The sequence below is a fragment of the Lagopus muta genome, chromosome 6, assembly GCF_023343835.1.
Source record: "Lagopus muta isolate bLagMut1 chromosome 6, bLagMut1 primary, whole genome shotgun sequence".
Lineage (NCBI taxonomy): Eukaryota > Metazoa > Chordata > Aves > Galliformes > Phasianidae > Lagopus > Lagopus muta.
The window spans coordinates 12001002-12025757 of record NC_064438.1 but is presented as its reverse complement, the minus strand read 5'-3'; the positions used below and the strand labels follow the sequence as shown (position 1 = coordinate 12025757).

Below are 24756 nucleotides of genomic sequence, written 5' to 3'. Positions count from 1 at the left end.
GCTATGTCACTGTTTTTGTCTGTAATTATCAAACTTCTCCACCTTCTCCAGCAAATGAGATTCATGCATCATTATTTCACTTGCAGGGTAGTTCCTGAGCATTGACACTGTACTTCAGCAGTTTTATTTTTACTTAATAGCACTACATTTTTATTTGCTCCCAATAACTATTTCTGTCCTATACACAGAACACACTATTGCCATTTTTATGAGTTTCTGCTAGAAATGTTGTTAAGTTGCCAAGGAGAAACACAGTGAAGGACTGGTCTGATGTTATGGCCACATTAGAGAGACTTCCAGAGAATTTTACCAGTAGTACTGAACACTATTCAGCATTTTTAAATAAGCAGAACTTCTGTACCAACCAGCCAACACTGTTTTGGCTGAAAGCAGGGTGCCAGCATTCAGGCAGGAAGCAGGCCACAGCTCAGGCACAATACAGGTCAAACAAGAAACGGTAGCAAAGAGAACTATTCAAACAAAACAGAACCAAAAAAAGCCATCAACTATAATTTTATCCCGAACCTCCCCTGGCACATCTTGGCACCATCACCTTTCATCCTATCACTGTGACCCACGAGAAGAAGCCCCCACCCCCATCTCACTACAACCTCCTTTCAGCTTACTGTAGTTAACCATCGTGTGTCTCCTAAGCCTCCTCTTCTCCAGACTAAACAATCCCAGCTCTCTCAGCTCCCTGCCATAAGGCTTGTGCTCCAAACCCTTCACAGCTTCACTGCCCTTCTCTGGACAAGCTCCAGAGCCTTGATGCCTTTTTTGTAGTGAGGGGCCCAGAACTGAACACAGCCTCACCAAAGCTGAGAACAGAGGGACGATCACCTCTTGTTCTTGTTGGCAACATTGCTTCTGATATAAGCCAGGATGCCATTGGCCTTCCTGCCCAATTACCTTTCTTCGCCATTTTTTTGTATGTTAATTTTTTTTTTTTTTTTTTTGGTAGATAAATGACAATTCAGAGCAATGAATTCTGCTGCTCAGAACGACTAAGATGATTTTTGTTAATAGTGAGAATTTCTTCCCAGAACATAATTTGTGGACTCGCTGTGTGCACTGTAGTGGCACTCTGCAGCAACACCGCAGGAAGAAGTAGCTCCTGAAAAATCACAGAGCTCATTTCTGCAGTGCCACAGAGGTGTTTTTTAGTGAGACATCCAGGGAGCGAGGCACGAGCCACATGGAACACGTGAAGATTTTGCTTAAGTACAGGCTTGGTGGGATTAGACCTAGTGTAAGTCACACCAGCAACAGCAAAGCAACCGTCACTTGAAGCTTTATATTGGGGATTGTAACGATTATACATTTTCTAATCCTGCTTCCTTCTGGTGAAACAATAGATTGCCTATGACTGTATGGCCACTGTCTGTCAATCAGTCAGGTTTCCATCACCAGCATTCCTCCCTCACCACTGACACGTTGCTTCCACTTGGCCATAAGCTGTGCACTAAACCCCTTCGTGCCATGGAGTTGATTCGAGCAAGACGAACAGCCCAGCTCATGTGCTCCTCTTGCGAGCGCAGAAGGCTGGGGTTGAACATCTTGTTTTTTCATTTGTTATAGACATTTGTTCTTGCAGCTGACCATGTGCAGGAGAATTTGCTCATGTTCCAGAAAAGGACAGCTGCGCCACAAATTACCTTAAACCTCCTTGCTCCAGGGATTATCTGGGTACAGTGAAGTGTGTGTACTGAAGGGCAAGGGTCTTTTCTTACTATAAACAGAGTTATTAACCTCTTTCTTACCAGAAGTGCTTATAAACCGAGTAATGGAGACAGTTTTTATATCACTAATTACTTCTGCCTGGTGGTAATTTTTAGGACTAGCCATCAATCTGTGCTCAAGGGTTGAATTCCTTGTCAGGTTTCTCAGCTTTCCCTCATAAATGAAGACTTTTGCTAGCCTCCTCTATATCGGGGAGACAACACACACCTCTCTGGTCTGCAGACTTTGGCCCCTTCTTTGCCACTTCACAGGAATATCCACATTACAACAATCTGCCTGAGCTTTTCCACCACCCTTTCTGAGCAATACACCTATAGCAGTTCTGCCCATCTTGACTCTTAGCACACTTGATTCTGGCATTTACACGTGGAACCACGTAAGGACCTCAGGAGCAGAAGTAGTATGATTAAATCCAAACCAGTAGTTCCATCTTAAATACTCAAGCATCATTTCAGCAACACTGAAGTATAGTCTAGACTTAACATAAGGCAACCTGCCCTGCCTTAGCTGGTACTACAGCATCTCAGGTGAAAAACCAGACAAAGCACAGTGAAAAAAGAATACGAGCCCAAAGAGACTGCCAACTTCTGACAAATCTGAATAATGAAAAATGTAGCTATACGGACCCGCAAGAAGTAACGACATCCTGACTACTTAAAATCCATTTTTTAGCCTGTGGCTTTATTCTTCTCATTTTATGTTTTCCATTAATATAAAAATAATTTATATAAGGTAACTTTTTACATTCACTTCACATAAAAACATTTATCTCTCTGGTTGGGGTCAGTGCTCTGTCTCTCAACTCCTGCTCCAATGCTAACACCTGCACTTTGACACTGCAGCAAATTCTCTGCTACTGCAAATAGCCTCAGTGAAGCCCTATCCATTTCTACCAAGAGAGGCCTTGGCTCACTCCCCCGCCAACTCAAAGCTGCTCTGCTCTCTATTTAAAGGTTCACAATAGACAAGAGCTTATCATATTCAACACACAGACATCTGTTTCACAAAATGACAATTTGCAAGTAATGAAGCTAGAACAAGAATGAAAAATAAATTAGAAATGGAGCTTAATGAGACCCCTTATATAGAGCTCTGTCTTAACATCAACAATGCAAACACTTGTGCAACTCAAATGAGTCTTCAATCTAACTTCAAACAGGACCCACCAAATGAAAATTCTGCCAATTCCCCAGCTCTTCATTTGTAACTGGATGCCAGCTATGAGGTTTGTCATGTCAGTCAAAAACCTGAGTTAACAGACATAGCATGAAAATTACAGCATTTAAAAACAAAACAAAAACATAAAAAGCACACTGCAACCTATGAGCGTTTTCTCACAAACATCTTAGAGTCACTGCTTTGTAAAGCCCAGCTGCCACCCAGCACAGGACTGAAGTCAGCCTGCTTCCATCCCAGAGGCTGGCTCATGAGTAGGTATAACAGACAGCCAGATATAGAATATACTTCAACAATCAACCACAGGTGGAAAATACAGCAATGTCCTCAACTAACTTAGAAATTAGATTCCACCAGTCTGTAACATTTAATCATAGGGTGTTTTGTTTTTTTTTTCCATTGGGTTGGTTTAGTTTTTGTTTGTTTTTTTTTTAACGATTATGTTTCTTGTTTGTTTTATAAAGGCTTTTCACTAATGGAATAAGCACTTTAATACTGTTTTTGAATAGCCTCTTCATCAAAACCAGCCCTGACAGAACTGCAAGCCTCCATCTTCAATATGATCTGACAGTATTCTCGCTGTTAGATCCAGAGCCAAATACTTCCAAGATCCAGATAACCACGTATTCTCTTGTTTTATGCAACCTTTCCTTTCACAATAGGCAGTAGCAAAAACCTCTATTTACCTATAAATCATATTGTCTCCAAGATCTTCAATAAAAAGAAGGCCAATGGCCTGTATCAGGAATGGCGTGGTGAGCAGGACTAGGGAAGTCAACCTGCCCTGTACTTGGCATTGGTGAGGCCTCATCTCAAGTACTGTGTTGGGCACCTCAGTACAGAAAGGACATGGAGGTGCTGGAGCAGGTCCAAAGAAAGGCCATACACAGGCCTTCACAGCAAGGCTTGTGAAGGGGGAGCTGGGGCTGCTTAGCCTGGGGAAAAAGGAGGCTGAGGGGAGACCTTATTGCTCTCTTCCAATATCTGAAAGGTGCTTACAACAAGAGCAGGGTTGGTCTCTTCTCACTGGTGACAGGACAAGGGGAAACGGCCACAAGTTGCGCCAGGGTAAGTTTAGTTTGGATATCAGAAAAACTCCTTTACGGAAAGTGTTGTTAAGCACTGGAATAGGCTCCCCAGGGAGGTGGTTGAGTCACCATCCCTGGATGTGTTTAAAAACCACTTGGATATGGTGCTCAGGGACCTGATTTAGCAGGGGGTTGTTAGTTAGGATAGTTTGGTTAGGTTGTGGTTGGACTCAATGATCTTTAAGGTCTTTTCCAACCTGAGTGATTCTGTGCAGCTCTAAAAAGCATATAAAAATATCAGTACATATTGTAAATTGATTGGAGCTTTTCCAAGTACTTCCTGTAGCATCTTTCTAAGAATTATTCCCATCTGCGCCAAAATTTTCACTCTGAATCCAAGTAGCATTATCACCAGGAGGCTTTTATCAAGGACATATATTGTATTACACTTCTAGAAGTCAAGGGTTAGATTCTGCTGGGAAAAATATGCAACATGAATTCCTGAAGTGTACTAGCAGCCCACAGCCACACCAAGACCATTCTAAAAATAAGTTAATTTCCTCTGGTCCAGAAAGCAGAGTAGCAACACTGGCTCCTTGCAACCATCTTACTTCCACTCTTACCAAAGAAGCCAGAATGACTATGGTCAAAGAAATTCTGGAATGAAGCAAGACCCACCTTCCAGTGTCCCTGAGCTACATCTAAGACTCAGACTTATGAAATATGCTGTGGTAAGCAAGGAGAAAGCCTCCTACCCCCATGAAAAAAGACACCAATACAAGAATACTTGTATCAAAGTATTCTTCACTAATATGAGCGGGAAAAAAGGCTCCAGGTTTTCTCATTGCTCATTTCTACTATGGTACTCAGAGAAGTCCAGGATATCGGCAGCTCTTGGCCTTGAAATTAGTTTTTATTAATAGTTTTCTTTTTACTAAGGAGTTTCGAAGACTGGTTCTTCTGGCCTTGTGCACACATACCTACCACCCTTTTCAAACCCGCAAACTCATTTCTTTTGCTAATAAAGCAAAACAGCCCATAAGACAGCAAACTCTCTCCTATCCTCCTGGTTTTCACCTTTTAAAGCCTTTTCTCCTCAGTGGAGCTTCACTGGTCTAACATAGGAGAACCACCAGAGGGAAAAAAAAAAAAAAAAAAAGGCAAAAAAGTGGAAGAAAACAGTGTTTTATAGCGTAATGGATATATTTGAACTAGAATCAAGGGGGGTCTACAAAGCAAGTCTACTTCATTGGTAGCATATAGTTTCAGACTAAGCTTTTGACTACCATCCTTAGGAGAAGGTGTGGCTCTACAAGCACTGGAAATATTCAGTCCACAGTTTTCCACAAGCCTGTGGGTTTAAAACTAACCAATTAAAAAAAAAGAAGAAAAAAAAAAAACAAAAAAAAAAAAAACACCCAGCTACTCATCCCCTCATCACAGGAAACAAGAGCATGTAATTCTGCCAGCTGGAGCACATGAAAACATCATTTGTTTTCCCTGTCCTTTCTGCACAGCGTTGTTCCCCCACATTGCAGACACAGACTTTCCTGTACAGATCTCCGTATTTCCTTCTGGGGCCCTAAAGCCACGGACAGGGCAGGAGTGCCTGACTGCTCCTGTAAAACAGGAAAAGGCCATATTTCAGCAGCATATTCTCCACCTGAGTCAGAAAGGGAGGAGAGCTCAGCAGCTGAAGGGAAAATCCCTGAGCCCGAATGAGACTGGCAAACCTAGAAGGAAGGGTCTGGTTTCTTTGGAATGACTTGCAGGCCAGGGAGGGAAGAGAGAGAGATGATTTTCCTTCTTTCCTAGAAAACTGTGAGTTCAACTGGGATGCTGAAGAGCCTGAAGTTCACACTGCAGGTAGATTTACCTCATTAACTGGCTCACGATTTAGGGAACAGAAGCTATAGGATGTGTGTAGGCATTTAACCACAGGAAGGAGCCACACAGTACCAGGATGTCAGCATCCAGCACAGAAAGTTCTAATGAAAAGCAGTGCTGGAGATTGGACAGACAGGTTGCACAGATAGGCTGCAGTTTCCCTGGCACCTCACCACGATCTATGCTGCCCAGTGACAGGATCTTTGCATTTGAGTATCCACTACAAAGTACTCGAAACCACAAAAGATATTCACGTCTAAACAACATCTCAGCATAAATCTTCCTGCCATTGTTAGGTCTTAAGGCAAAGATCCATTTTTACGTATTTAGGCCCAATGAAAAGGGAAAGAAAAAAAAAGAATAGGGCTGAAAGAGTTAAAGAGTTTATTGTGCATTTACACATTTCTAGGGATCATCTTTCAACAATGGCAGTCAAATCAGCATGTAGTCTTAATTCTCTATGGTCGAACCTTGAACGTGAATCATTATATTACAATGTACTTATTGATTTCAACAGGAAGAAATTTAAGCCCAGAAAATCAGGTTAGGAACCTGAAACTGGGCTGAGGAAAATGGAATTCTTCTGGTACTGCAAATCTCTTATGTTATGTAAAGTACATCAGAATTTTAAATACGAGATTTGACCATTTGGAAAATATTCTTATCATTTTGAAACCCACCAGAGATGGGACAATGTCAATGACCTGAAAATCTGATTAGTGCTTGTGCTTTGAATTTAAAAAAATGTATTATTTCACATATTATATATAGTATCTAGTTTTACCTACTTGTATAAACAGGCATGCACATAAAATGAAAGGTGTTTCAGTGAACTATCCAATGGGTGCAAGGAGGAAACCCCTGCGAGCGCTGAAATTCTAGTTCTGGAAGTCTATTATTATCTGCATTGCTGCAGCTTTCAGACAGTTCGCAAAGGAGACTGGCACACTGAGGCACCATGGACAAATATTTGTATGTATCTATTTATATAAGTAAAAAGAAGATCTGTTCTGCCTTCACTGTGTTTTTATAGCCTTTGTTGAGAGTGGCAGCCGAGCCACCTGAGGACATGACCCACTATATAAGCAGGCCTGAGCACTGGCACTACCAGCAAAATTTCCAAGGTGGTCTCCAGCCACCTCTCATCCAAAGTAATTAGAAGTGATTTTGCTTGAATTCCATGTCCTGTAAAAACTTCTTAAAGGGTTCTGGATTTTCTTACACAGAACAGTATGAGGCAGACATTAACTACTTTGAGCTCCAAATGGCGTGGTAACAGATCCAGTGAGCAACCAGCAAGTCACATTTCTGTGAGTAAGCATTCAACTCAATGAAATTCCCAGCTTATTACAAATACATCAGGATTAGCTGTGTCAGAGAAGATGGAAATTACTTTGTTAAATGCTCACAAGAGATCAAGGATGCTGGTAACACGTGGGTGAAAAACATTCCCATGGTGCTACTAGCTCTGATTTACATGAAGCAGATTTATCTGGGCAAACAGAAAAGGTTAATAAAAATATGCTCTGCCTGTTCCAGGCAGCTTGAACTAGAATATGCAAGTACTTGAAAATAACAAACATTTCATTGAGCAGAAGACAAACTGCAGAAAGACTGGGAAATCAATTCAGACTTCCAGTCTGCTCATGGGCTTTATCTCCAGGCCATACCCTCTATGCCTGGCCAGCAGCCCTGCTGCTTGCATGTGATGCTCCCTGCTGCCAGCAGTGCCTCCATGTCCCCCAGAAGAGTGGCTCTTCCATGTCACTACACCAAAGCCTGTGTGTACTGCACACTAGGTCCCCACCAGCTCTCATACAAGGGCAGAAACACTCAGGACAAAAACAAAGAGGTGAAATACATCCTGTTCAATTCCACACTAGAAGCAGGTTTTGTTGAAAACATATATAATTATTAAAGTTTTAAATTTCTGTACATTTCACTGTAGCCAAAGAAAAATGCATTTATGAGATACATACAGCCTTAAAAAAAACAAAAAAACCACACAGTGGTGAATGATGCGAACCCAGAGAAAATGACACTATAAGAACGCTCTCAGTTACACAAGAAAAGGAAGAATTTCATTTAAGCTGCAAATCTCATCTTGTAAGTGACCAGATGGTACTAAACTGGCACAGATGACATTAAACTGTTCAAGTTAAATTGAAATCTAAACTACATCTGGGCAAAGCACTTCAATTCTGTTCTTAATAGCTCCGTTGTTACTCCGGAGTTGATTTCATGGTTGCTTGGGAGCGAGCTCTTTGCACTGAAGTCAATGGTAATTAATAAATAAATTAATAAATAAAATTGTCTTATAGAAAAAAAAAATAAACAACAACAAAAAAAAAAAACAACAAACAAGCAGTTTCACCAATCACTTCCATCAAGTGATGTTCTATGTTTTTTTCAAAGATAAAGCAATGACTTAACTAACAAAAATGGCATTTTCTTTGAATTTTGACTGTCTCCCTTGGGAGTTGATAGAGGGCAGTATTAAAGTAACACTAGAGGAGGCAAGAACCACAGGCACCCCAGGACCTGGCACACCTACACTAGCTCCAAGACAGTTAAAACAGAGCAAGAAAAACAACTGCTGATCAGGAGCGTTGCATCTGACTTAGGACAACCATCACCAAAATGAAGCTTGACACAGACAGTCAAATGTTCAAGCTTCACAGCTTGGTATGGCCAAATTGCACACAAGGCCTCTATCTCGCCTTTGAACACAACAGCACGCATTATCTGCCACGCAGTATGGCTTCCACTTAAGGCAGAAGAAAGCAATAACTGAGTTTGCCACCAATTATTCAGTCATGCATGAAGCAGAGCATCTGAAAAGTGTTGCTGCGTTCTGGAAACATACTGCTCTTATTTGATATTGCTGTATAAGCATCAAACTATTTTGTTTTAAAAGCCGTGGTAAATTTATGAATGAAACTGTGCAAGAGGGATTTAGTAACAGATCCATAGCAAGTGTTCAGTGGTCTGGACGTTGCCTGCCACCAGGGTGGCATGAAATCATTTGATAATTAGACCATGGCTACACAGGATTAGCATACCATAAAAATATAGGGCTGCATTATTTATATTTATATAACAGATGGATCTTTAAAAAGGTCGTGCATTTTTAATGAATGCAACATCATGCCAGTGTTGACAGAAGATTTAGAAGTGCTGCAACACAGCCAAACAAAGCCTAAGAACGCTACTTTCCCTCTTCCCCCCCTCTTCTCCCACAGTGGTCATAGAGCAGAGAAATAAATATGAAACAGTGCTATGAATTTAATTCCAGAGATTACATCAAGTACAGTATTTATGAAGCATTAGCTTTAGGGATGCATTTACATTGTAGGTAATTATGGGACTCATACTACTAAGTCTACCTGAAGGGTACAAGCTCTTATTTAGGTCCACAACATAGGGCTGAGACAGAGTAGAAAGACTACCTACTACTATTGAAAATAGTAAAGGACTAAAACTATTTTGAAAGAAAAGCAGCAAAAACAGAACACGTAAGGTCTATGGGGCCAGATGACACAACTCGTGAACGCTGCTAATGGATGGAGTTCCTCAGGGCACCTCTTGTACAAGAAAGGCTGAGGTTGTTTAGCCTAGAGATGACAAGGCTCCAGGAAGACCTCACTGTGACCTTTTAGGATTTGAATTTGAAGGGATCTTATAAACAGGAGGGATACTAATTTTTTACAAGTTCTGACAGTGATAAGACAATAAGGAATGGTTTAATAAAGGAGGGGAGAGTTAGGTGAGATATTAGGTGTAAATTCTTTACTCAGAGGGCAGTGAGGCCCTGGTACAGGCTGCCCAGAGAAGCTGCAGATACCCAATACTTGGAGGTGAAGCCAGGCTGGATGGGATCCTGGGCAGTCTGAGCTGGTGGATGACAATCCTGCCCAGGACAAGAGCTCCAGGATTCTAAGATTTCAAGCCAATGCTTACGCTATAAAAGTCTTTAAAACAGAAGTACTTAAAATTTCACTGACCAAATCTTTTTCAGCTAGTAATGGTGATAAATGCAGTATGTGTTTCCAAATTCAGCTGGACAGGTAACGAATGCAGCTAGCTGTGCCTTTCCTGCTTGAAGATTTGGCAGATGATAGCAACTTTCTTTAGCTCTGGAGATACAGAGATAATTTCAGTATAGCTGTCATAATAAATTACTTTACCTTAAGACATACAGGAAAAGCTACATAAGGCAAAGTACATTGGCTAGCTCTGAAAGAATAATAGAATGGTTTGGGCTGGAAGGGACCTTTGAGATCACCCAGTTCCAACCCCCTGTTATAGACAGAGACACCTCCCACTAGAGCAGGTTGCTCAAAGCCCCATCCAGCATAGCCTTGAACACCTCCAGGGAAAGTGCATCCTCAACCTCATTGGGCAACCTATTCCAGTGTCTCAACACTCTCACAGTAAAGAATTTCTTCAAAATATCTAGTCTAAGTCTACGCTCTTCCAGTTTAAAACCACATCCCCTCATCCTGTTGCTACACACCCCCCGATTTATTTCCATGTACAACAGATACAAAGAGCACAAACACTGATAGAGCAAATGCTCAGGTACAAAACCCTGACTTTCAACACAGTCACCCTTACTAGCTATATATTTTCACCAGACACAGACAACAACCTGCATGCCATCCTTGTAGACATCTGCACCAGCAAAGGAGACCCACTGTCTTCACTGCTGAAATATACCACCTACTGTCTCCAGAAATGTTCAGCAAGCGTTGATGAATGTCAGTGGGTGCCATTTTCCCAGATTCACAGATCTAAGTCAGCTGATATGATCAAAACCTTGGTCAAAGTCTGTTCAGAAACCAGACCCAAGAGGATGACGGGCTGTCAGGTACTATTTCTAAACAGGTTAGATGTTATCATCGCACTGAGAGGGGATTTTCCCCCCCCAAATCACCCTTTGCATAGCAGCTGTTACCTCATTTTTAATTATTCATGTCTAGACACTTGTACTGGGAATAAAGAAGATGGTGTGGGCAGAGAGAATGAGAATGGAATTTTCTGAATGTTGTCTGACTTCATGGACTGCATACTATTGTAAGGAGATGCAAGTTATTTAATTTGTAATTAACAGTTTACTTTAAACTATCGACTACCAGATGCCAGTATTGCCAATTAGTCAATTTACCAAGCAGCAGTATCATTAATTACATGAATCATTACTCAAGAGGCTGTTACTCTGAGACCAAATAACATAGTAACAAGCTAGACAGTAAGAGTTCACATGGAAATACAGTGATACAAATTGTGCTTTTTAAAAGCCTTCCTTAATGGCCAATATTCATCACACTTGAAGTTCCAGGTGCCAAATCAATTCTGTTGTTCCATGAATCAAGTTGGGTAAGCTTATTTGAAGCAACGCAAGCAAAGTGTTTTTTAAAGGAGGTACCAATGAGACATTAATATCATAACATTGTAACATTCTCACACTCAAATCACTTAATGAATATTTTATTTAAATACATAAAACAGCCTGGCATTGGAAAGATATGAAGTCCTAACTTCAACATGATATAAGCCTAAGGTATTTTCATATCTGCACTAGGAATAACTTTGGTAGAGAAATCCATGTGTAGAAAAACTTATGAGAAGAATATAACCCTCAGCAGTGGAGTAAAACTCTAAGGCTTGTGAAGAACATGCATCAACCCTCAGTTTCCAGAAGACTGGGGTTCGTTCACACAGCATCTAATTTCATGTTAAGCCATAAGTTCTTGATTGGGACATTAGAGATCAGGAAAGAAGGAAAGAAAAACACTTCAGCACATTTTCATTCCCCCCTCACCTTCTTCAAGGGGGCAGAGAAGGAAAGAAAAGAAAAAAGTTTGCTGCCAGCTTCTAAAGAGGATGTTTCAAAATCTAGATTTGGTTTTGCTTGTTCAGGAGAAACAACTTCACAGTGCACCCTGTCAGGCCTGCCAAAAGCCAGACAAGCCATTTGTTTCTGCAATCTGATTAATCTGTCTCCTGAAGTCTGCTTCTGCAGGCTGCCTTAAAGACAATTACAAGAAAACCAGAAGGCATCAGCAGCTGGCAACTTTACCCTCCTGTTGCAGTTACCATAGGTGTAGATTTGCAGAAACTAGGTAAACCTCTCTCCTGTCACCATCTAGGAGATTCAAGAACCTGGTAAGCTACACCAGCAAGCTACTAAAATTCAGTACAGCTTTAAAAGCAAACAGATTGCTACACCAACAGCTTTTGCATTTATTTCCCTGTTGCTTTCACCACCTGAACTCAGCTTTCCTAACAAAAAAAGGTCACATTTTCAATACCTGCCCACAGACCCACTGGGGCAGACCTGAGGAAAGCCCCAGAGACTACATTCCTCTCCTCAGTTTTAAAACCTGGGAGTCCCCCCCATCCTCACTCCTAAAAATTAAAGATCAATTTAGGAAAACAAGACTCACCACAACCTTGTACGCCACTCTCCATGCTTCTTGTGCTTCACCCCGGTAGCACCTACGTCCTTATCTCCAGCCTTTCTATAGGGGCACAAGGACGATCCAGCTGTAGCTCATCAGCCTCAGCTCCCTCACCTGCCTCAGACTGCACCTTAACCCTTTCCAGGCTGTGGCCACCAGTGCCCATCTTTCAGAAATGTAGTGAGTCCACAAGAGCAGCACAAACATGCTTTCCTGCTTTATGCTGGTTAAACTTTCCTCCCTTCCCCATGGCAGCATGGTACGCTCCAGCCTTCAACTCCACTCCTACCCTAGCTGAGGTGGCCTCCAAAACAACCCAGTATCTGCAGGACTAGCACCCAAATTCTGGTTGGTTTGTTAACTTCTAAGGCACTGTGCCCCTCGCTGGAGAACCAATTAGTATCAACATATGGCTCTCAGAAGCAAGGCAGCCCAGTGGCAGGTGAAGCTAGCCTGGAAAGCAGGGCACCTTTAATTTAGCAGAGCCCAGGAGATGCAGGTGTAACTTCTCACAGCCTTCCTGACACAGCTGTGCAGTTGCACACAGCTGAGGCAGCCCAGTCATCAGGGTGCTGGGGCCTGGCTGCACTACTGAAAAACTGGAGTTAACACCATTATGGTAGAATGTATTTATCTTCAAGAGCACAGCTTCAATGCTGCCCACCTTGGCTACTTCACCTACATAACCATAAGGCAATATAGTGCCTCCTCTAAGCAAGTGTCAGATAAACTTCTCCATCAGTTAAGGTTGCCTTTGCTTCTGAAGATGCTGAAGTACAAATAAAGCCAAATCTTTTTCCAGCTGAGTTGCTTTGTGCAAACACCAAGTAAGGTAAATACATGTGAAGGGCTTGGATTGCTTTGAACTAACCACAGACAGACAGGCTAAGCGTCTGTGAAGGAATTTAACGCAAATCAAGGGGTAAAGGGGCTTCCTTTGTCATGCCATAAGCAGTATGGATCTTTCCTCCTGTTTCTCTCAGCATAAGCCTAATGTTTACAAATCCAGAAGCAGGGACTTAACACAATGTTTATTATCTCATTCCCGAAGTGGAAACAAATCAGTGTTCAGTTATGGTTTCTGGACACACTCTACTTTCTACTGTTGCTGGTAGAAGCCAGTATTTACTTGCACTTAAAAGCAGCAGAGAAATGTCTGCCTCTCAAATGCCTTTCAAAGTAAGTGCCTTGTGCTGGAAGCAACGAGCATCCTACCATTAGCTTGAGCAGCAAGATAAGGGCCCATGGAAGCATGGTGGCAAGACTAATTCTTGTTTTGTTCAGTCTCTCATTTTGGTGGTTGGCACTTTGTGCTGAGAAACACCTTACTTGAGAGCAAAAGAAGCAGCTTTCTTTTAATTCCTACCCTCTAAGTTGACATCTGCCAGTTGGTATAAAGAGTGGCTGAAGTTCATCTTCGCAATTTTGAATTTTAGGCAACTGAAGACTTGACCCAGCATCCCATAAACAGCATTTTCCTTCTCCTCAGTTTGTGGTTTTCTGAAGCGTATGCACTGCTGAAAAACAAATCAGTAAACACTGCATGTTGAATCACATAGTAAGGTGCTTCAACAATGACAGAAAATTAATTGTAACAAAATAAGACTCCTTGTTGTTTATTAGATATTGTAAGAATGAAATGTACAGTATAAAAATTCATATCAAAACTGTTCACAACTGGTTTTGACAACACATTTTTCTTTGGATTAACTACACAAGCAGCTTTCTAACAAGTTCTGCTGAGATCCGTTTTTACATTTTCCAATTTTAAGCATATCACTGTGCTATCTACAGTTTGATCTACAAAACTAAAGCAACTAAATTTTTGCAGCATCAGGAATGAACAGGTCAATAACATTAGCTTAGAGGGGGAAAAAAAAAAAAGAGTAGTTTGTTACAACAAAATGTTAATTGTTCAAATTGATCAACAGAATTGCTTTTGAAATTCCAAGTCTTATAATTGTACATTTTCAATATCAAACACTTGTCATATATTGATGACAAAGTATTTCTACTTACATTTTTCTTTTAGACAAACTAATAGTCCTGCTTTTTAATTCCCTAATGAATTTTCACGTCTTTAATATTGGTGTAAAACACAGTTCATTCTGCTAAAGAAATATTGTAAATATTTCGTAAGATGCCCATTTTCATTTAAAGTATTAGCTATGTTAATAAATGTAAAATGGTTTTTATTTGTTCAATCTCTGTATTTTCAGTTTGCATCATACTGTTTAGAAAAAAGAAAACGTTACTACTGATGACTAACTTAAAACTGTCTGTCTGTGCTATACATTACATGTTGGCCATACTACTTTTTACTACAATATAAAATACACTACAAAATATTGAAATTATTACCAGGGAATATTGCATATTGTTATTAATAGCAAGAATTTTTCCCTGATTAAAAAATAATATCTGTAACTTCATTTCCCATTCATACTCTATTTTGCATTAGGAAGATGATTTGAACTGAAAAATTCTTCTCATATTGTCCAATCATTTTTTCTTAGAAGACACTGAATGTATTTGCAGCATTGCAATGCATTCAAAATAGTAGACTGCTGCTAGATATACCCATGTATCAATGATTTAAAACAGGAATGGGTGCCTCGGAGCACTGGGTCAGCCTCAGAGAACAAAATAGGTGGTGTTCTTTCCCTTGAGGTGTTTCAAATATAAATCACCTTGTAAATTGGCACATATCACAAGAACTCTTAAAATAATGCCTGTGAAGTGAAGACAAATCCCAACAAAAATGATGCAAACCCATTCTTTAGAAATAGAGGAAAGTCCAAAAATATTTTTGTTCCTTTATCTTTTAACATTAAGCTGGTAAATTTTTTTTTACAGACATTCAAATTATCTTATGCTAGCAGCAGCTGGACTGTTTACTTTCCTTGTATTTATTTATTCTTAAGACCATTGGCAAGAACAGTCTGTAGGCTCTTGGATTGAATAGCTGACCCAGGTTGAATTACTAGTGCAATACAATTGCACAGTTCGTCTCTGCAGTCCAAGCTCCCTGCAGCATTTGCAGAATCTTGCGTATGTGTTGATGTTGTAGTTATATATACTTGCAGACGGGCACTTTCCATCACATGAAACAATGTTCACCTGGTAAAAAATATAAAGGATATCAACAAAATTAAGCAATTAGGAAATAATATTAGGAGTTCCTAAAAAAAAGTCTAAAGAAATTAGTCACCCCAAACCAACAGCAAAGCAATGAATAAGTAGGTATTTATTTTATCCTCTTATGGAATTCCACTGCAATTGAGTAATAAATAAACACTAAAGCATGTTGCCTAGATATGTCTCAACTTTCATCTCATTGAGCTTAATGATGACTTTCCTGTTGATTTCAGTAACAGCAGGTTTTGGCTATAAATACACACAAAGAAACAACTTCAGTTTTGAATTTAAAAGTATTCATAGCAACCGTGGCTTGAACATGGCACTGAATGTTCCCAACAACTTCCTACAGTATTAATTTCAGCAATATACTCATGTGGTGTTAATATGCTGGCAGCAGTAAGCAGGAATACAACGAAAAAGCCAACAATCATCACTGTGTTAAAACAGCAGGACGCCCTGTGACAGAAAAAGACACCAAAACTCGTAATTTTTTCAAGTTCAGTAACCAGGTTTTGCATTGCTGTTTGATGCATTTCTTAACACTGAGACTAAATTCTGTGGCTGTACAACAATTCAGTCTGCAAAACGTGCTCAGTGTCACTTTGGAGGTTACAGCTGTTATGCTATACTCTTCTATTACAGCTTTTTCAGGTGCTCTTGCACATCTCACACAAGACGTCTGCACTCTTGTTACTGCTCACATTGCCTTACTGCCCAGCAAGAGGTTGGTGTCTTCCAACCGTAAATCATTCAGTAGACATACAGATAGCGCTTCGTTCTTCCTATATATATCACAATATGCTCATGCTGCTGTCTAAAGATGAACTTCAGGAGCCAAGATTCCTTTCTTTGTTGGCATTTAAGATGGCATTGAAACACTTTCCCGGGACAGACAGAAAACTAAACACATCTGCAGTAGTTTCAACTGCAGTATATCACCGGCAAGTGTTATATTAAAGTTAACTGCATCATACCCTACTAATTGCATTGTAGGGAAAGATGAGAGCTAGGATTGCACTAAATTAACTTCAGCCTAGAAGTGTTCAAAAGTGGGGGAGACACACTCATTTTTCTTCTAAATTGGGAAGATGATTGCTGATAATATAAGGAAACACAGACTTCCATCTCTGTGATACAGAGAGATGCAGGCAGTAGCACCGTGAGATTTTTGTTTTCTTTCACCCTATTTTTCTTATTATCAAAGAAATTTTAATAGTTATTTACTTACTGGTGTGTTACTCCTGCAGTCATTCTTGCGGATAGTCATCCTAACAGTCACCTTTTTACAGAATTTTCCATCTTCCTTACCTGCAAAATGGGTATTGATTGAAAAAAATATGAGCTCAAACTTCTTAACGTTTCAGAGATAAGAACATTCCTGAATGTGTTATGGTGTTAAGAGGCAAAGAATATACCCCATACATCTCTACAAAAGTCCTTGTGACATTAGCTGTACTTTGCATTGAAGTCACTGCTTTTAAAACATTCTAGTTCACTCATTAAAATACATCTCCTTGTATCTCCATTATCTTGTATCTCTGAAAGTTTTATTCTTCATTCAGAATCCTTTTACAGAGTAAGTCTATGCTGTCTTTCACAAAATTTTGTAAAACTGATCAATTACTCATGTGAAATGGCTTTTTCAAGATGCACAACCTGCATTTTCTATTAAATAAATCAAACCTTAATAGCAATAACCAAATTCCAGTGATATAAATAAACTTTAAAATGAACACAACACCAGGATCTGAAAGTAATTAGGGCTCAGCAGAGGGAGCGGGCGGGGGGGAGGGGGGGAATTCTGCATATTTTTTTTTAAAATAAGAAAAAGAACATAGATGAATAAATTAAATATTTTATTTACATTTTCATTTGCATTCTGTTCACATTTTATCTCACAAAAGTGTTTACAAAGTATGTGATGAAATAACAAAAGATATTAAGAAATGAAATAAAAGCAATTAAACTTGACTTAAGGAGAGAATCCTGGGCATTTTGAAGAAAAGCAACGAAGTTCAGTCTAAAATTCAGTTGTCTGAAATCAGAAAGCACAGTATTTTCTCAAGGTGATCCTCTCTATGTTGAAGAAATCACATCACATTGAAGATCTGCAAGAAAAACAAATAGTTCATTCCACTATAAAAGCTTCCACAGTTCAACATATTTTACATAGCATGAAGCACTCCCACATCTCTCTATTTAGAAAACTGCATTTTCTTTCAGCTAAGCAAACCAAAGGTGTTAGCTTCAGAAAAGCCAGGGCAATTAAAGACTCATTGGTTTTACCAATGTCTAATACTGAAGTGTGACAGAGTTTTATTGCATCTTCATGCTCAATATCCAGTTTCCTGCTCTAATCACTGTCAAATCAGGTTAAACTGCTTCCAAAAGAGAAATATTTTTTGTGAATTTTTGGGGGTGTGTTTTTTTTTTTTCTTTCTTTCTTTCTTTCTTTTTTTTTCCTCTCCACTTTTCAAACAACATAAGGACTTGAGGATCTGCTACTGACTCTAGGCATAGCATAAGTTTCTAGAATCTGAAAGAAAGGACAGCAATGAACTTTCCTGGAAAGGAAATTAACATCTACAATCAGAAATAGCTGCTAGTGCTCAACTATCATTGAATTATATTTCCTTAGGTAAAAAAAGAAATTGAGAAAAGAAGAAAAAAATACTTTTGAATATAAAAAACTCACCATTGTTTTATGTTTCTCAGTCTTTTTCATGTACTTTCTTCTCTTACATTACACATGGTGTGTAGGATGCAGAAATCAGTGCAGCTGTGGCTATGACTTCATCTGGGCTACAGCAAAACTGCATCGCATTTCACATAGAAATAAATATGTAAAGTATTTCCATGTATGTATTTTAATGTCCAGTGGCTTTTAATGAGCTCTAACTATGGTATACTCTTCTCTGAAGAGCCTTTCAAAACACGTGAAAATTTTCTTGTATGGGTTGTGTTAATGAATTTCTTTTTCATGTTGAGTTGATTCAACAGCTCTGTCATTTAAAGTGATGTCAATTTAAAGGAGTAATACAGACTTCAATGGAGTATTCCTAGAATCAGGAGCGCAGTTTAATGAAAAATGTGTCACTCAGCAACGTACAAAATCACAGTCAACGCTGTTTTTCTTACAGAAATACAGAGAGATGTTTTCACAAAATAAATGCCAAGCTAACCGCATTCATACCATTTACAACTCTAGAAGTTATCATCCTCTATTAAACACAACAAACAAAATCTCCAGTTTTCATGGAGTAAGCACAGGCTTGCTATTTTCAGTAAACTCCCCCTACTACAGCAGGGAAAGAAATGAGCTGCTTCTACTAAATATGCCACTGTAGGCAAAGCTATATGAAACAACATATGCAAAAAAGTTATTTATTCAATTAACTTTAACAAGCAAAGCCATTAGTGTCTATGTTCTACAGCACCATACACATAATGGAATTAGCATACGTTTTTCAAAGACAATAATTTACACATGCAGCAAGCTAAAGACTACGCGAGTGCTTACTACCAGCAGTATATTGTTGGCTAACAACAATGCACTGCCCACGCAGTGCAAAATGAAAAATAAAACCAAACCACAACGTGAGCCATTCTGAACCATAAGAAGCTCTACTATACTGCAGCTTTTGGTATAACCGGATGACATAAGGCCTGATGCTCCTATCAGGGAGTACATTGTTGGAAATCAACAATGATGCTGTTTGGGTTGATTCTACTAATTTCAGGAAAATGTACCTTTATTACAGCTAGCATAGGCTGTAGGAGTGACTGGGCTAACAGGGAATGGGAGGAGCACTGACACAGAAGAACCTGGTAAGAATATTACATGTTGAACAGCTTCTATCAATATGAAACACTTTGAGGCTATTAGATTTCAACATAGTTGAGAAAGGAATTCAACATTAAAAAGTCTGTGTACTATTTGCAATGCATAATGTCAAAGCCAGGAACAATTCAAACATACTGCTAAGAATGCTGCATTACATTATGGCTCTATTACTTTTATTTGTTTAACTGGTTCAAGCCCAGGTATCTTAAAAAAAGTTATTTCTGATCTATGTCAGTATAATTAAGACTATCTAGTATCCCAGATTTAAGCTGCTCTCTGGGACTGCGAGAAAGAAACAGTATTTTTTTTTTCCTACCCATGTTGGTAAAAAAAACTCTTTGGGTTTTTGTGGAACTCTTGAGGCTTACAGAGAGGACTTCATTTTTTAAAATGAAAGAAAACATCACAACGATTTCCAATCATAAAGTATTTCAAAAGAAAATGGTATGCTGATAACCCTTCTCATAAAGTGTCTCACACAATAACAGTTGACTGATAGCTCTCATGCCAGATTTGTTCTGAGTCAGACTTAACTACATGATTCACTGGCCATGCTATCTATAAACAGCTGTGAAATCAACAACATGAATATACTTGTAAAAGCAAATCTCCAAAGTCAGTGGCTATTTTTAAGTGGTTAATTTTCTATTAACCACTAATTTTCTATTCTGCCTACATTAAAAAGTTTAATTTGTCTTAAATAATTAAGAGTGTGGTTATGATCCCTCCTAAATATATTAGTAGTATCTTCTGCCTTGCTGAAAATCAGAATCAGCTTAATAGAGTTTTAGCTGTGTTAATAAGTTTTGTACAGAAATTGGCTTGTCTGGCTAGTAACGCATTGAACAGTAATGTCAGATGATCTCAAAGAACTGATCTCAAAGAGCCAATCAAGAGTCAGCTAAAGAACTGGGAACAAGTGCTTAAAGCACAGGTCCATTACAATGAAAGATGAATCTTTCATCTTCAATCATAAAGATGTAGTACTATTACCTTACAGTAATTGGGAGGCAGAAAAAAAAAGCAATCTATAATTTCAAGAAGCTCTGTACCACAGCGCGTAATACGCAATAAATGAAATGAAAAAGTGTGTCCTGACTCACAGCGTATACCTCTGAATGTCATAGCTGGTAGTCACGATCAAGTCCTTCCCCAACCAGTAGGAAATACTTGCACATTTCTCCAACTCTCTCCTACAGTTTATCTCCTATCCTTAGCTCTTAGGTCAATGTTTTACCCACTTACACAAATAGAATAAGAATTTTGTACTTTTTAAAAAGATAATGTAATACTGTCCAGTAAAACAAATCTCCTTTTACACTGCTTTTAAGGTTGTCAACTTCAAGAATTAGAACTTAATTTCTACAGGTTAGGTGTTGGGCTCATTCACTGCATGAGCCCCAGTTATGTATATTTATGTACCAGGACATGAAGAAAAAGGGTACTTAGGCCATGATTTGTAGTTGAGAATTATGAAATTTAGAAAACATTCTGTAAAGAATTATTTTACTTTTTCCAGAACCCCTTTACTAGCTCTCATAGACATAAAAACAGATCTTGGTATCAGGTAAGGGTGGTTTTTTTTCTAAGTTATTTTAAAAGACATTGCTTGAAAGCTTTTGAAATGTGTCTATTAAACAGAATCCAAGACTACATCACAATTAGTTAAGTATTTACAGCGTTAACTTACAAACAGCATAGATAAATTCTTTTTTTTTTTAGCCAGATATGAAGATGTGAGTGTAGCTGAAGCATTTTTTAAGGCACATTCCAAAATATAGTAGCATTAGAGGCAGTATATTAATAATATATAAATAAATAATAATAATTAAATATATATAAATTAAAAATAAAAATAATAATAAATAAATAAATAATTTTTAAGAGTTTTACATGAGAAGAAGAAAGTACTCAAGATACCAGGGTTAGAGACTTGGCCAGCCAGAGTGTGTGTCACTGGAGTAAATCCTTCAGTGCTAAACCACTTTTTTCTGGTTTAATTGCACTAGCTTAATTAGTATTCACATAAATGTGATTGAGAAGAGCACATCTTTTGAGATCAGAATCAAGCTTCCAGGCAGTAAAGAATCAAACATATTTCTAAAGTAACAACAGATCAGACAGTCTGGTGAGTCTCAATAAGTGGAAATCTGTGAGCTTCATTAATTACTTACATGTTTTGCAACATCCTTCCAGGAATGGTACAACATAGCCTCCAACCTGATCAAGAAAGATGACAGGGAAAAAAAAGTCAATTTTTTCAAACATTTGTTCACGTGTATCTGCATGTCTTCGCTATTAGGAAAGTCTTTATTAGGAAAGCTCTACAAATTTACATTTCATAGAAATTTACAAATTTAATACAAACATATTTTTATAACCTTGCATGGGCAAAAGATTCTCTCTGAAGAACCAATCCATTGTTATCAGTAACAAAGAACTATAACCACCTAGTTACTCTAGGACTGCTCCCTGCTTGTGTACCATGTAAATGTAGAATTTGAGTGAAATGGAGCTGTTCCCTGCATACATTTGCTGGCACTTAGTCCAAAATAATTTCACAAATTAAAAGAACTGTTGCTTCCCCTGCAAATCTAGTCCCAAAAGCCTTATGTCTGAATGTTGAAAATTTTAATGATATTTGGACAATCTTTCCTGTTCTTCAACGTTCCTTACCACCGTAATAAATCGCTACAGATGAAGTCAGTTATAAAGTTATTTAACCCAGAAAATCATCCAAGTTCAGACAGCTGCATGAAAAACTAGTTTGATGTTACAAACCTCCAGAAGTGAAAATACCTTCTGAGAATGCAGCATCTCCAGCTGGTGTAAATGGGGAGTCTGGTGGCATGCTATACATGTATAGTTAGAGTTTTTCATCTTCAAATATCTGGATAAAACTCCAGGCTTTGCAAGAAATTACGAATGTCTCCCTTCTTGAGGTCAGAGAATCCTTTGTCAATGTTAATCTTTTCATGAAATCATGAATCATAGGTAGAATGTAAGCAATGTATTAAGCACTGACCTTTACACATTCGGTTTCATTAAAGGGTGGGCAGCCAACTGAAGATGCAACCAGAACTGATCCGATTGCTGTGTTTATGCATTCATACCTCATGCAGTTCGAAATCCAAGTACTACCAGGCTGTTAAAAATGTTAAGACAGAATCTATACTCAGCAACTCAGAAAAAAACAGTACTACAAATATTTTTTATACATTTCCACTGAATAAAACTTTGTCTGAAACAAAAGTAATAGAGCAAAATATGATTTGGATGCACCTTAAAGTTCTTTTAAAGTCTATTAGATCATGTAAGGAGGTTCTAAAATAGTCAAGCTATTATTCTCCAATAATCAAAATTAATTATATATATATAATATATATAATTATAAATAACAATAATTACTAAGTATCAAAATTCCTTAATCCTTGTAGACAGCTACATGATTGACACTCCAAAAAATAATGTTGAGTAAATGCAAAATTATTCCTAGTATTTAGCCAAAAGTATCTCTTCTTTGCACAGTTTATTTAGGAATGCGTGTATAGTACTATCTGGTGGGGTTTTTTTTACTCCTGAATACTTTGAGGGATTTATAAACTTACCTTAAAATTGGAAACTGTGCCATTGCTGAAAGTGTGGAGACATGATATGTTCTTACAGCTACCACAGCAAGTTGTTAAATCCTTTGGAGGTTGATAGACTTGGTTCTGCCAATATAAACAGATTATTCCTTGTATGAAACTACTGAGCAACTTGACATTTTATTAAAGTAATGGGCAGATTTCTTAGGGGTATTTTATTTTAGAGACAGTTTTAAAACAACTTTCAAAGCACACAGTTTGTGTTTGTATGCTCTGTATGTTCAGGAACCTTTTATAAAATATGAAATACCATTGATGCTAACTAAAATGAGAAGAAGATCCAGCTCAGAGAATTAACTAGTCTTTCTATAATTTCTAAATGTTAGTCTGACAGCTTACATCAACAACCATTGAAATTTTAACTTTTTACACATTAGATAACAAACAAAAACATAATTTGAAAAGTAATCCATATAATATTCCCATGGTTATGTATCATGGTTTGTAAAAAAAACTACCAAGATATCATTTCCAAATTTAATGTAGCTGTTTTCATCGCATTTAAAATTCTTCTGATTATTCTCTTCTCAGTTCTTACTGACCTAATGGCTGCTATGTCTGGCAATTTGTGCCAGCAAAACACAGCTAAAGCTAAAGATTCACAGTGGCAGTATGATATTAGTCCTTTAGTCCACTGCTACTCTGTATGGGACCCTGCTGAGCATTGGGTCTCTGCAGCAGCTCGTTCAAATGCGTGAGATGGTAACAGAGCTTGTCACCTTCTTTATTCTCAGTGAGAATAAATCTGTCCAAACCTTCAAGCCATCTCTCCATAGGGCTAGTGCTCAACTCTCCCTAAATGCAATTGCAGTTTTAAGAAAATTAAGATCAAATAAGGTCCTCCTGTCTTTCTAAAGAGGAGCAATAGTATGGTTATTAATGACTTAATTGTATCTGTTCTGTGCCTCAGCCCGGCACCTGGTATTTTATCCATTTATGGTACTTACTACTCATCAAAATGGGTAATTTATGGAGAGAGTAAATCACGTAATAAAACACTTCATGAATTTATGACATTCAACATGCAGAAACAAAGACAGCATAAACAGATTATATTCTGGGGAAACAGTGAAGGGAGAGAGATTTCAATAAACTTCTATCCAAGATAGGTAGTAAATCACTAGGGGGAGACGGGGAGGGTCTCACAGTTACTTTTTCCATCTTGTTCTCATGACTACAGTCTACTCAAGAAAAAATAGTAATTAAAAACACCAGTCACAATATACACATCTAGAATCTGAATTTCTTACAGCTTTGCACTTGACAGCACAGGCTACTGAAGAAGTGTTTATTCTGTAGTACTTAGTGGAAGGATCAATCACATTTGTACAGTAAGAAATATGGCAAATGCCATCTAGACTGTGTTCCACAATTGTCTGTCCAGGCAGCAGCACACCTCTCTCATTACTCAGGCAAACTTTGTCTCTCACTGCAAGAAAAAAAGCACACACAGAAAAAAATAAAAAAAAACCCACCAACAAACTCAGTACAATTATCTTGGTATCCAAAATATTAAATAAAAATGCTTCAAAGAGTAAAATAGGCATGGAAAAAGCTACCTATTCAAGAATTATGGGAGAGATTTTCAAATATAAACTGCTAATAATAATAGCCTAATGTTTCACTACAGTTGTCAAATTACTTCAAACATAATTCCTCATGAATTTAACATTTTATCAGCAGCACCACAAAATTGACAGTGGAGACTTCAACTGGCTTTAATTCTACTTTATGGTAAGAAGAATTGTGCCTGGTAAATGTCTATTTCTCCCCACTGATTATGGAGGGAATAGAGCACAATTAGCTCAGAAGTATGTATCTTTGTTGCA

At 38.3% G+C, this 24756-nt stretch overlaps 1 protein-coding gene and 1 long non-coding RNA gene across 7 annotated transcripts in view; both read right to left on the bottom strand.

Annotated features, from left to right (window-relative positions):
• LOC125694781 (uncharacterized) overlaps positions 1 to 12381 on the bottom strand; it is a 46928-nt gene extending 34547 nt beyond the window's left edge. Inside the window, exon 1 of the long non-coding RNA XR_007377713.1 lies at positions 12281 to 12381. This is a non-coding gene — a long non-coding RNA (uncharacterized LOC125694781). The remainder of the gene's footprint in view (positions 1 to 12280) is intronic.
• Positions 12382 to 13868: 1487 nt separating this feature from the next.
• The window catches only part of OTOG (otogelin), a 93314-nt gene continuing 82426 nt past the window's right edge, over positions 13869 to 24756 (bottom strand). For 2 of the 6 annotated variants that reach the window (XM_048948410.1, XM_048948415.1), the window contains 6 exons: positions 24178 to 24356; positions 22889 to 22993; positions 22306 to 22425; positions 21455 to 21500; positions 16665 to 16744; positions 13870 to 15415 (listed from right to left, as the gene is read on the bottom strand). In XM_048948410.1, coding sequence (XP_048804367.1) covers positions 15215 to 15415; positions 16665 to 16744; positions 21455 to 21500; positions 22306 to 22425; positions 22889 to 22993; positions 24178 to 24356 — 731 coding nt within the window. In that variant the 3' untranslated portion in view covers positions 13870 to 15214. Of the gene's footprint in view, positions 15416 to 16664; positions 16745 to 17329; positions 17545 to 21454; positions 21501 to 22305; positions 22426 to 22888; positions 22994 to 24177; positions 24357 to 24756 lie in introns of those variants that run through there. The other 4 variants (XM_048948411.1, XM_048948416.1, XM_048948417.1 and 1 more) reach the window with 3 other exon arrangements.